This window comes from Narcine bancroftii, chromosome 3, assembly GCF_036971445.1.
Source record: "Narcine bancroftii isolate sNarBan1 chromosome 3, sNarBan1.hap1, whole genome shotgun sequence".
NCBI classification, from domain to species: domain Eukaryota; kingdom Metazoa; phylum Chordata; class Chondrichthyes; order Torpediniformes; family Narcinidae; genus Narcine; species Narcine bancroftii.
In genome coordinates this window covers 186,072,009-186,084,660 of record NC_091471.1, presented here as the reverse complement: position 1 = coordinate 186,084,660, position 12,652 = coordinate 186,072,009, and the positions used below count along the sequence as shown (strand labels likewise).

The 12,652-nt window shown below is 52.0% G+C and overlaps 2 protein-coding genes and 1 non-coding gene across 4 annotated transcripts in view; 1 reads left to right on the top strand and 2 right to left on the bottom strand.

Moving 5' to 3' along the window:
• Positions 1-7,599, bottom strand: part of bdh2 (3-hydroxybutyrate dehydrogenase, type 2) — an 85,085-nt gene extending 77,486 nt beyond the window's left edge. The window contains exon 1 of one of the 2 annotated variants that reach the window (XM_069926086.1): positions 7,376-7,599. In XM_069926086.1, coding sequence (XP_069782187.1) covers positions 7,376-7,394 — 19 coding nt within the window. In that variant the 5' untranslated portion in view covers positions 7,395-7,599. The remainder of the gene's footprint in view (positions 1-7,375) is intronic. The other variant, XM_069926084.1, reaches the window with a different exon arrangement.
• On the bottom strand, positions 274-437 carry LOC138759635 (U1 spliceosomal RNA). Its single transcript, XR_011354993.1, has one exon. It is a non-coding gene; the product is annotated as a U1 spliceosomal RNA (small nuclear RNA).
• Positions 7,600-7,695: 96 nt separating the features above from the next.
• Positions 7,696-12,652, top strand: part of LOC138756327 (sodium/hydrogen exchanger 9B2-like) — a 189,006-nt gene continuing 184,049 nt past the window's right edge. Inside the window, exon 1 of the mRNA XM_069922855.1 lies at positions 7,696-7,776. The gene's annotated coding sequence lies outside the window, so the exon portion shown is untranslated. The remainder of the gene's footprint in view (positions 7,777-12,652) is intronic.

Genomic DNA, 12,652 nt, shown 5'->3' with positions numbered 1-12,652 from the left:
TAACTTGTGAAAGGCAATTTATCTCTTGAAGAATTTGATACTTTTACATGGATGTTACTAAATATTCTTCCAGCATGGAAACAAGTGGAATCATCCTGTGTTGTGCTATAAAAGAAGAGAATAAAAATTGTTGAAAACATTCTTTGTTGTCAGGGAACAACATTTTAAAAACCCATTGATCATGAGATGCAATGTAATCCCGAAGAATGTCTTATGACCAATAGAGATCATAATGTCTTATTTTAAAATTATTTTAATTTTAATTTTTTTTTGTAGGGGAGAGCGCGAACGCAGTCCCCCACTACCACAAATTTTGCAGTTGCGTATCCCACATTTGGGGACATCACAGGCGTCAGCACACCCGAAGTGCAATGGGATAGCCTCGTCCTGGGAGATCGGCCATCATGACCACCGATTCTCCTCTGCCAGGTAAGTATGATCATAATGTCTTTTGATCAATAGAGATCATAATGATCAAGTGATACAACCTCTTAACTCCGGGGTGGCACAGACTGTTGTGCAGGACCTGGAGACAGTTGAGATGTGCACTGGCACACGTCCCTCGGGATAGGGCGTCCGGGGGCTTGTTGAGCTTACCTGGCTGGTACAAGATGTCATAGTTGTAGGTGGATAGCCCAATCCTCCACCTCAGAATCTTGTCATTCTTGATTTTACCCCATTGTTTGGCAATGAACATGAAGGCCACTGCCCTCTGGTCAGTCAACAGGGTAAATCTCTTTCCGGCTAGGTAGTGTCGAAAGTGGCACACCGCTTCAATGATCGCTTGTGCCTCCTATTCGACGGAGGAGTGCTGGAGTTCGGGACCATGAAGAGTGCAAGAAAAAACGCTACCGACTTGCCTGCCTGGTTTAATGTGGCAGCCAGTGCGAAGTCGAAGACATCACTTTCCACCTGGAAGGGGACGGACTCATCCACGGCATGCATCGGGGCCTTAGTGATGTCTCCTTGAATTTAGTTGAAGGCAGCCTGGGCCCCTGCTGATAATGGAAAAGTGGTCGACCAAATTAGGGGTTGGGCCTTATCGGCGTAGTTGGGCACCCACTGTGCATAGTACAAGAACAGCCCCAGGCACCTTTTTAGTGCCTTCAGGGTGTTTGGGACAGGGAGCTCCTAAAGTGGTCACATGCAGTCAGGGTTAGGGGCAATGACACCATTTGCCACGATGCATCCAAGAAGGGCCAGGCGCTCCGAGTTGAACATGCATTTGTCCTTGTTGTACGTGAGTAACTTGGCCGTATGCAAGAACTTGGCGAGATTTGCGTCGCAGTTCAGCTGGTCATGGCAGCAGATGGTGACATTGTCGAGGTATGGGAACATTGCCATCAGCCCATATTCTTCCAACATCCGGTCCATTACTCTCTGAAAAGCAGAAACACCGTTAGTAATGCCGAAGGGTACCCACAGGAAATGGAAGAGTTTCCCATTGGCTTCGAATCTAGTATAGATTTGATTGCTCGGACGGAGGCGGAGTTGGTGGTAAGCCAACTTGAGGACAATAGTCAAAAAAATTCTGTATTTGGTGACCTTATTGACTAAGTCGCCTATATGGGGAAGCGGGTACACATCCAGCTGGGTGAAGCAGTTGATGGTTTGACTGTAATCAATTACCAGCTGGGGCTTGCCCGCCCCTCTGACCACGAGGACCTGTGCTCTCCAGGGACTGGTGCTAGGGGCTATGATCCCCTCTGCCAGAAATCGCTGAACCTCAGCCCAGATAAATTGCATATCCTCCGAACTATAGCACCGACTTTTGGTGGCGATGGGTTTGCAATCCAGGGTGAGGTTCGCGAACAGCGATGGAGGGGGCATCCTTAAGGTGGTGAGGCCATAGGTCGTAGCCAGGGACTGAGTGCCGGGACCGCTGGACGGTGCCGGGGACCGAGTGCCAAGACTGCTGGACGCTGCCAGAGATTGGGTGCTGGGGCCATAGGACGGTAACAGGGGATGGTTGTCTGAATGCTGTGGGCTGTGGATGGTCAACGGTGGTTGGGGACCTCTGAACGCCATCGTCACACTCCTAAACTGACTCTGAAAGTCAAGGCCTAGGAGGATTGGCGCACAGAGGCAGGGCATAATTAATAACACAAAGTCGTTCTAACATTCCCGCCCCCCCCCCCCCCCCACTGTCAGCGACACTACACAATACCCTCAGGTACTCATCTATTGGTCCCTTACTGCCATTGAAACCATCACAGTCATGGGTCGGACCGGGAGGGAGAGTCTCTGGACTACGTCGGGGTGTACGAAACTTTCCGTACTGCCGCTATCAAAAAGACAGTTCATTTTATGCCCATTCACCTCGATCTGCATCAATGAGTTTGAGATCGGGTGAGGACTGGCTTGATTCAGTGTCACTGAAGCGAGGACTGACTTTTCTTCATCATCGTCATCGGTGGGGAGGCCCGCCCAAGATGGCGACCTCAATGTTGACTACGCAGCATCGGATGAAGAAGAAGGTGGAAGTGGAGTCGTAGTGGTCAGAAATTATGTAACTGGAGCAGAAGGCCAAGGTGCCGAGGTTGGGAGAGGTGGCCAATAAGATGGCGCACCCCTCACAGCACACGCGGTCAATGTCGGAAGCTCTTCAGGAACGCACGCAATGCTGCTCGCAGGCTGCAATCAGAACCTGCAGACCTTTTGATAGTGGCCCTTCTTTCCACAGCCCGAGCACATTGCTCCTTTTGCGAGGCAGAGGTGCCTCACGTGCTTGGTCAGCCCACAAAGTTGCATCTTGACAATGCGGTCGGCGTGATTACAGCTGCAGTCACTGATGCCTAACACTGAGTCCAAGGCCGATGACCCTTGTGGTGGAATGTACACAGTTGACCCGCTTCTGCCCGCAATCAACACCGTGTGGCGCTGGGCTGAGTCCAGAGTTCTGATCAAGTCAATAGCCTTTTTGAGAGGGAGCGGGTCCTCCTCGAGGAGTCTTCAACCCTGACACGCAGGTGCCTCTAATCAGCTCTTCCAAGCACTGGGTCAGTGATATTGTGCGTGGGCCCGTGAGATCCCCCAAACAGTCTTTTCCCATTGTGACAAGGGACCGGATGAACTCTTCAGTGGACTTACCAGGCTGTTGTTTCTGGGACACCAGCAGATAATGGGAGTATGTTCACTTTTGGCTTATATAGCACCCACAGCTCAGCCATCGCCTCGGTGTAGGTCGCGCTGCCTTGGATGGTCAGATAGGCCTTCTGTCCGACTTGTGCCTGAAGGATCTTGAGCTTCTTTTTGTCTGAGTATACCACCTCCACAGCGGCGTCAAGGAAATTGTTAAAACAGTTCACCCACTGTTCGAAGAGTATCGATGCACCCGGAAATTGGGGGTCTACTTCCAGCCGTTCGGGATGCAGCAATTTCAAAATCTAGCTCAATAAATTGTTGGGCGCTATTGGTAGCCCCAATAATGACACAGGCAGAAGACTGAAGGGAATGATAGGCTTTATTGAGCTAGAGACTGCTGGCCCGGGTCCAGGCTAAGAAAATGAGCTGGAAGGAGAGGGAACTTGACCTTTATGGCCCGGGGTCACATGGGCAGAACTAAGGGAGGAGCTAAGTAGGGAGACACATGGAGCGCGGGCCAGTCAGTGCATACAGTCATATCACCACAGTCTACTTATAATCAATATAGATTGTAACGTCTTATAATCAATATAGTTCATTATGTCTTAAGACCTATATTTCATCAGTGTCATGTTTTATAGATCAATATAGATCATCAGGTCTTATGATCCCTATGGATCATGGGGTGGAGTCACGTGATGGAGTAGTGGCCGGTAGGGTAAAACCAGCCCTCTCCAGAAAAGAAGAAAAAAAGTTAAGAAAAGACAAAGTTCAATAAATACAAAATATAAGAAATAAAAGATAAAGTTGCAGAGAAGAGAAAGAAAATGACACCTAAGAAGGAAAAAGTAAAATCAATGGGGAAAAAAAGAAGAAAAGACACCGGAAAAAAAAGGAGAAGGCCTTACCTGCACAAAGGAACAGGGAGCCGTGGTAGAGAAGAGCGCCCGATCTCTGAGGTTGGTGTCAGCCCTGTGGAGTCGCGACCCCCCGACCGGTGGACTGCAAAAATGGCTCTCTGAGCCAAACAAAAGTTTGGCTAAGGAAAAGGAAAACACTGACAGGAGGGGGGATCAGCCGAGGAGCAGGCAACCATGGCATGACTAGCTGAGGAATGCCCGACATAAGGGCTCTCAGCTGGAAGATGAGGAAAGCGGCAGGAGAGGGAGAGAAGTACCAGGTGAGAAGGAAAGTTGATGGGGTGAACGGAAAGAGGAGCAGCAGCAGGAGGCTCAACGGGTGAGCAGCTCAGAAGGAGGACCAACAGCAAGAGGCCAAGCAAGAAGAGACCCAACAAAGTGAGACAAGCTACTCATCAGAAAAATTAAAAGAGACACAGACACAGAAGAAGAGGAAGAAGAAGACCAAGATCTTCACAGAGAGATAGAAGGTAAAACAAATGGACATAAAGCTTTTTTTGAAGAACAAATGAGAGCATTAAAAGAATGGTTGTCGTTAGAATTTAATGCAATTAAAAGAAAAATGAAAAGAACACAAGATAAAATGCAAAGATTAGAACTAGTCATGACAGAAATAGGGAAAAGAGTAGAAAATGTGGAAGAATGAGAAATGGCTGTAGAAATGGAAGTAAACGGCTTAAGAGGAAAATTGGAAGAAAGTCATAAAAAATTAAAGAGACACAAGAGTTGTTAGCTCAGAAAATTGGTATGTTGGAAAATTATAGTAGGCGAAACAACATAAAAATAGTGGGCCTAAAGGAAGATGAAGAAGGCACAGATATGAAGGAATTTATAAAAGAATTGATCCTGAAGGTCCTGGGAACGACAGAAATGCAGGAAAGAATGGAAATAGAAAGGGCACACAGAACACTAGCTCCAAAACCACAGACACATCAAAAACCAAGATCCATTTTAGTAAATTTTTTGAGATATATGACGAGAAAATATACTGGAGAGGGAAAGGAATAAAATTAGAGAAGACAATAAACCATTGGAATACAAGGGTCAAAAAATATTTTTTTACCCAGATATAAGTTTTGAACTCTTAAGGAAGAGGAAGGAGTTTAATACAGCAAAATCGATCCTATGGAAAAAAGGTTATAAATTCATGTTAAGACATGCAGCTGTGCTTAAAATATTTATCCCTGGGGAGCAAAACAGCCTGTTCTCAGATCCGGAGGAAGCACAAGAATTTGCAGAACGCTTGCAGGACAGAAGGAGAGATGAAGAGATGTAATAAGAATGAAGAACGGCGATAAAATATATATAAAGATGTAAAAACAATGTATTTGTAAAGAACTAAAGAAGGGAAAGAGAAGGGAAGGAAGGAAGGGAGAAAAAGGGAGAACTTTGTGATATGTGTTAAAAAAGTGTTTTCTGGGGGAGGTTGGGGGGGGGGAGAGAATAACCGTCACTGCAAAATCAGTTGACGCTTGCGAGCAGGATCGCAATCCAAATGGAAAGGGGAGTTGTGGTTGCCCGGCAAAGGATAAGCGGCAACTCAGAGAGGGGGGGGGGAGATATTTGGGGTTAAGGGGATATTGGATGTGGGAGTTGTTGGAGTATTTTATGTTTTAAATGTGTTGTTATACATTGAGTTTAAAAAGGGAAAACTGAGAGATGAAAATGGGGAAAAGGGGGATGGTGGTGGTGAGGAAGAGGAAATGAAGTGTAAACAAGATATGAGATGGCCATGTTGAACTATATGACTATAAACATTAATGGAATACATAACTAAATTAAAAGGAAGAGGCTATTAAATTTACTAAAAAAAGAAAAAAAACACATATAGCATTTGTGCAGGAAACGCATCTAACTGAAGTGGAACATAACAAATTAAAGAGGGACTGGGTAGGGCACATAGCAGCAGCATCATATAATTAAAAAGCTAGAGGTGTAGCTATATTAATTAATAAAAATGTACCAATCAAAATAGAGGAGGAAATAATAGATCCAGCAGGGAGGTATGTAATGATAAAGTGTCAGATATATTCAGAATTTTGGAATTTGCTCAATATATATGAACCTAATAAGGAGGATCAAAAGTTTATGCAAGATATTTTTTTGAAGATTGTAGATACACAAGGAAATATATTGATAGGAGGGGATTTTAACCTTAATTTGGATCCAATGTTGGATAAAACTGGACAAAAGACTAGTAAAAAGAATAAAGTGGCCAAATTTATGGTTAAATTAATGCAGGAAATAAAGACTGGGAAAAAGCAATGGCGGACTTGCCTCCCAGAAATCTGTGCAGCAGAAAAAGGGTTGTATGGATGGCTGCATTCACGGAGGGGTTTATCTGCCGCATGGAATTCTGGGAGGGCAGATCTGCCAATGCTTTTTACCAGTCTTTATAAATTGTGTGCGATTGCGCTACCACCTTTCCCACACTGTTTATAAATTGTCCGCTATTGCTAGCACTTTTCTCTCTCTCTCCCTCTCCTGCTGCGACTTTCCCACGGAAAAGTTTATACCTTCATTTTATCTTTTTTTTCCTTCACGTTCCTGCACTCATGCAAAAACTTGCATCATTTCTTTCCAAGAAAGCAATTCTCAGTTTCACACTTGGCTAATCTGCATGGTCAAGGCAGTCTATCCCCGATGTCATTTCATGCCAACGTTAAGACTAATTTAGTTTCACAGTTGACCCTTATACAGCCAAGTGGCCATTAATTCCTGAGATAAGATGCAAGTGTGAAAGGGGCTTTTACCTCCTATGGATGGTACGAGAACTGTTGATTTAGTTCCTCTAGTATTTTTACTAGACTATCATTTTTGAAAGCTGTCTGTTATATTAAGCAAAACTAAGTTTTTCTCCGTCTTTGGGTGGCACAGTTTTCATAGCAGAGAGTGCAATAGTATTGCAATGCCAGCGAATCAGGTTCGAACCTGGCGCTATGCCGCTATCTTCAAGGAGTTTGCATGTCCTTCTTGTGTCTGTGTGAGTTTCCTCCAGATGCTCTGGTTTTCTCCCACCCTTGAAAATGTATGGATTTTGTAATTGAGGTATTTGGGCTGCACAGACTTGTGGACAGAAGGTACTGTTACCGTGTTGCATGTCTAAAATTTTAAAAATCTGTGGATATAACAAATAATTATTTGGACAACAATGATGATATAATTTGCAAATGTACACATATCCAGCTTTGAGGTGACCCTGGTCAGCAAGGAGGTGATGTTGCCAATCAAATCCGATTGGGGTCTGCCTCTGAGGAAGTCGAGAATACAATTACACACGGAGCAACTTTGGTAGGATTGTAGTTGGATGTCAACTAGGGGTACAACTGGAACCATATATTTGATGACTTTAACAGAAACTAGTCACCTACCACGTCCACACCACCACATGGATACCAGAACCTCAGGGCACCCAGTCCAGGTGTGCCTGTGGGCGAGAGAGGGTCTTTGCACAGACACTGCCGAGGGACATCCGAGGGTCGAGGTACAAAATCTCGCCCAAAATGCTCATCGGCTCATAAATAACGCACCGTACAACGGTTTACTAGTCGCACGTCAAACTCATCAGTTCCCAGAGAACGACCCATGACAACTTCCACCCCGAAGGCAATGTTTGCACATGCGCCCTGTCAGACGACGGCAGTGAACGAGAAGGCGCATGCGCGCCGCTGTCACTGTTCGTGCAGTCTGACAGCAGCTGCAGTCGCAGAGCGTGTGGGTGTTGGGGCGTCAGTGTGCGCGGAAATCGGGAACCCGCCGGCATCCACATACTGTGAGTGCTGCCTGACGGCAGAACGGAGGGAGGCCTTTCTTTCGGCTCCTGAATGCGGGCTCGGAAACGTTAGGTTTATTCCTCACCTGGAGATTTGTCAGTCCCAATCTCCTCACCTCCCTCCATCCATTTGCTCACCCCTTATCCCCTGTACCCCTTTGCACCCCCTCCTTCCACAACCCTCCATCTTCCCACCCTCCTCCTCCTGCGCGCCCCTTCCTGCGCGCCCCCTCCTCCACGTGCGCGCCCCGTCCTCCTCCTCCTGCGCGCCCCGTCCTCCTCCTCCTGCGCACCCCGTCCTCCTGCTCCTGCGCGCCCCCTCCTCCTGCTCCTGCGCGCCCCCTCCTCCTGCTCCTGCGCGCCCCCTCCTCCTGCTCCTGCGCGCCCCCTCCTCCTGCTCCTGCGCGCCCCCTCCTCTTCCTCCTGCGCGCCCCCTCCTCTTCCTCCTGCGCGCCCCCTCCTCCTCCTCCTGCGCGCCCCCTCCTCCTCCTCCTGCGCGCCCCCTCCTCCTCCTCCTGCGCGCCCCCTCCTCCACCACCTGCGCGCCCCCTCTTCCTCCTCCTGCGCGCCCCCTCCTCCTCCTCCTGCGCGCCCCCTCCTCCTCCGCCCCCTCCTCCTCCTCCTGCGCGCCCCCTCCTCCTCCTCCTGCGCGCCCCCTCCTCCTCCTCCTGCGCGCCCCCTCCTCCTCCTCCTGCGCGCCCCCTCCTCCTCCTCCTGCGCGTCCCCTCCTCCTCCTCCTGCGCGTCCCCTCCTCCTCCTCCTGCGCGTCCCCTCCTCCTCCTCCTGCGCGTCCCCTCCTCCTCCTCCTGCGCGTCCCCTCCTCCTCCTCCTGCGCGTCCCCTCCTCCTCCTCCTGCGCGTCCCCTCCTCCTCCTCCTGCGCGTCCCCTCCTCCTCCTCCTGCGCGTCCCCTCCTCCTCCTCCTGCGCGTCCCCTCCTCCTCCTCCTGCGCGTCCCCTCCTCCTCCTCCTGCGCGCCCCCTCCTCCTCCTGCGCGCCCCCTCCTCCTCCTGCGCGCCCCCTCCTCCTCCTGCGCGCCCCCTCCTCCTCCTGCGCGCCCCCTCCTCCTCCTGCGCGCCCCCTCCTCCTCCTGCGCGCCCCCTCCTCCTCCTGCGCGCCCCCTCCTCCTCCTGCGCGCCCCCTCCTCCTCCTGCGCGCCCCCTCCTCCTCCTGCGCGCCCCCTCCTCCTCCTGCGCGCCCCCTCCTCCTCCTGCGCGCCCCCTCCTCCTCCTCCTGCGCGCCCCCTCCTCCTCCTCCTGCGCGCCCGCTCCTCCTCCTCCTGCGCGCCCCCTCCTCCTCCTCCTGCGCGCCCCCTCCTCCTCCTCCTGCGCGCCCCCTCCTCCTCCTCCTGCGCGCCCCCTCCTCCTCCTCCTGCGCGCCCCCTCCTCCTCCTCCTGCGCGCCCCCATCCTCCTCCTCCTGCGCGCCCCCTCCTCCTCCTCCTGCGCGCCCCCTCCTCCTCCTCCTGCGCGCCCCCTCCTCCTCCTCCTGCGCGCCCCATCCTCCTCCTCCTGCGCGCCCCCCTCCTCCTCCTCCTGCGCGTCCCCTCCTCCTCCTCCTCTTCCTGCGCGTCCCCTCCTCCTCCTCTTCCTGCGCGCCCCCTCCTCCTCCTGCGCGCCCCCTCCTCCTCCTGCGCGCCCCCTCCTCCTCCTGCGCGCCCCCTCCTCAACCTACGCGCCCCCTCCTCCTCCTGCTCGCCCCCTTCTTCCTCCTCCTGCGCGCCCCCTCCTCCTCCTCCTGCGCGCCCCCTCCTCCTCCTCCTGCGCGCCCCCTCCTCCTCCTCCTGCGCGCCCCCTCCTCCTCCTCCTGCGCGCCCCCTCCTCCTCCTCCTGCGCGCCCCCTCCTCCTCCTCCTGCGCGCCCCCTCCTCCTCCTCCTGCGCGCCCCCTCCTCCTCCTGCGCGCCCCCTCCTCCTCCTGCGCGCCCCCTCCTCCTCCTGCGCGCACCCTCCTACTCCTTCTCCTGCGCGCCCCCTTCCTCCTCCTCCCGCGCGCACCCCTCCGCCTCCTCCCGCGCGCCCCCCTCCTCCTCCCGCGCGCCCCCCTCCTCCTCCCGCGCGCCCCCCTCCTCCTCCCGCGCGCCCCCCTCCGCCGCCTCCCGCGCGCCCCCCTCCGCCGCCTCCCGCGCGCCCCCTCCGCCGCCTCCCGCGCGCCCCCTCCGCCGCCTCCCGCGCGCCCCCTCCGCCGCCTCCCGCGCGCCCCCTCCGCCGCCTCCCGCGCGCCCCCTCCGCCGCCTCCCGCGCGCCCCCTCCGCCGCCTCCCGCGCGCCCCCTCCGCCGCCTCCCGCGCGCCCCCTCCGCCGCCTCCCGCGCGCCCCCTCCGCCGCCTCCCGCGCGCCCCCCTCCGCCGCCTCCCGCGCGCCCCCTCCGCCGCCTCCCGCGCGCCCCCTCCGCCGCCTCCCGCGCGCCCCCTCCGCCGCCTCCCGCGCGCCCCCTCCGCCGCCTCCCGCGCGCCCCCTCCGCCGCCTCCCGCGCGCCCCCTCCGCCGCCTCCCGCGCGCCCCCTCCGCCGCCTCCCGCGCGCCCCCTCCGCCGCCTCCTTCCCTCCTCTCCTCCTCCCCCCTCCTTCCCTCCTCTCCTCCTCCCCCCTCCCCATCTTCCCTCCTCTCCTCCTCCCCCCTCCCCATCTTCCCTCCTCTCCTCCTCCCCTCCTTCCCCCTCCTCCCCTCCTTCCCCCTCCTCCCCCCTCCTCCCCCCTCCTCCCCCCTCCTCCCCCTTCCCTCCTCCTCCCCTCCTCTTCTCCTGCACCCCTCCCTCCCTCCCTCCCCTCCTCCTTTTCTTCCATCTGCGCCCCCCCTCCCCACCCCCTCCCCTCCTCCACCCCCCCTCCCCACCCCCTCCCCTCCTCCACCCCTTCCCACCCCTCCCCTCCTCCACCCCACCCCCTCTTCCTCCTCCAGCTGAGCCCCTCCCTCCTCGTCCTCCTGTGCTTACTCCCATCCTCCTCCTCCTGCACCCCCCTCCTCTCCTCCTGTGCCTACCTTTCTTCCTCCACAAATGTACAAGAATGTTGTTTTTTTACATTGGTGCAGCAGATGTGGAAAGTTTGGCCTGTCAATCCAACTCTGTTGTTTAATAAGATCATGACTGTCATGACTATAGACTGCCTGCCATTCCCTAGAAACCTTAATTCCCCTATTTTGCAAAATCTATCTATCTGTATTTTAACTTTCCAGTGAGAGCCTCGGTATTTCCCTGGGTGGAGAACTTTCATGCCTCTATAGAATCTATCCATTTCACAATTTTATATGTTTCTATATGATCCCATCTTATTTTTTGAATTCCAGCATGTACAGATAGGCCCAGGTGTCTCATTCTCTTCTCATAAGCTAACCCCTCATCTCTGGAATTGATCTGGTGAACCTCATTGGCACCTCTTCCAAAGCCAATATGTTTTTTCTCAAGTAAGGGGACACAAGCTGCTTGCAATTCTTCAGGTGCAGCCTCACCAGTATCCTGTACAGTTGCAGCAGAACCTCCCTGCTTTTCAATTCAATTCCTCTAGCAATGAAGTTTGATGTTCCATTTGTCTTCTTGATAACCAACCTTTTGCAAATCTTTGCACAAGCACTCCCAAGTCCCTCTGCACAACAGTATGATGCAATCTTCCTGCATTTAAATTATAGTCTGATCTATTTTTCTTTCTAAAGAGGATGACCTCTTATTTACCTGCATTATACTCTATCTGCCAGACTTTCATCCATTTACTTAACCTATATTTCTCTGCTGACACTCCTCTACATCCTCTGAACAATTTGCTTTTCCACTCAATTTAATGCCACCAGCAAATTGAGATATGCTACATTCAGTTCCCTCTTCCAAATTGTCAATGTATATATCACGAACAGCACTGGCCCTGCAGCACTCTGCTCACCAGCGATTGCCAACCAGCATAACACTCATTTATCCCAACTTGCTGCTGCATTACCCCAACTCCCTGGGGCTTGTTTTATGGATGAGCCTTTTATGCAGCACGTTATTGAACACCTTCTGGAAATCCAAGTAAATAACATCCACCTTCCCCTCTATCCACTGCTTTTGTTCTATCCTCAAAGAATTCCAGTAAATTTGTCAAACAGGACCTGCCCTTCCTGAATTCATGTTGTATTTGCCTGATGGAATCGTTTCAATCCAGGTGTCCCACTATTTCATCCTTAATAATAGCATCTAGCATTATTCCTAACTACTGACATTAAACTAACTAGCATGGAGATAACTGCCTTTTGCCTATATCCTTTTATGAACAGTGGTGTGACATTTGCTGTCTTCCAATCTGCCAGGGCCTGTCTAGAGAATTTTGGTAAATTAACACCAGCACCTTTACTATAACTTCTGCCATTTCTTTCAGCACCCTGGGATGCATTCCTTCAGGATCAGGGGACTTACTTGCCTTGAAGCCCATTAATTTCCTCAGCAATACTTCTAGTGATAGCAATTATATCCAAGTCCTCACTTCCTGTCACAATCATAGCATTTGCCTTAGGCATATTCGAAGTGTCCTCCACAATGAAATAGCTGTTCAATGCCTCATCCATTTCTGTTTGACCTAATTTAATATTTATTCTTATCTTCCAAAGAACTTACATTCTTCCTCTTTATATAATTATATAAAAAGTTTTCTATCTCTTTGTATATTTTGTGCTAGTCTACTTTCCTGATCTATCTTTCCTTTGCTTAATGATGCTCAGTTGCTTTTTAAAGTTTTCCCAATCTTCTACATTTCCCAATATGCTTGGTGACTTTGTTCACAATGTTCACAGTTTCGATGTATTGTCAGAGTACATGCATGGCATCATATAAACCCTGAGATTCCTTTTCCTTCAGGTCAGGCAGAATTTCTACTTATTGGTAGTGCAAAAAAACTACTCAAGAAAAGATACATAT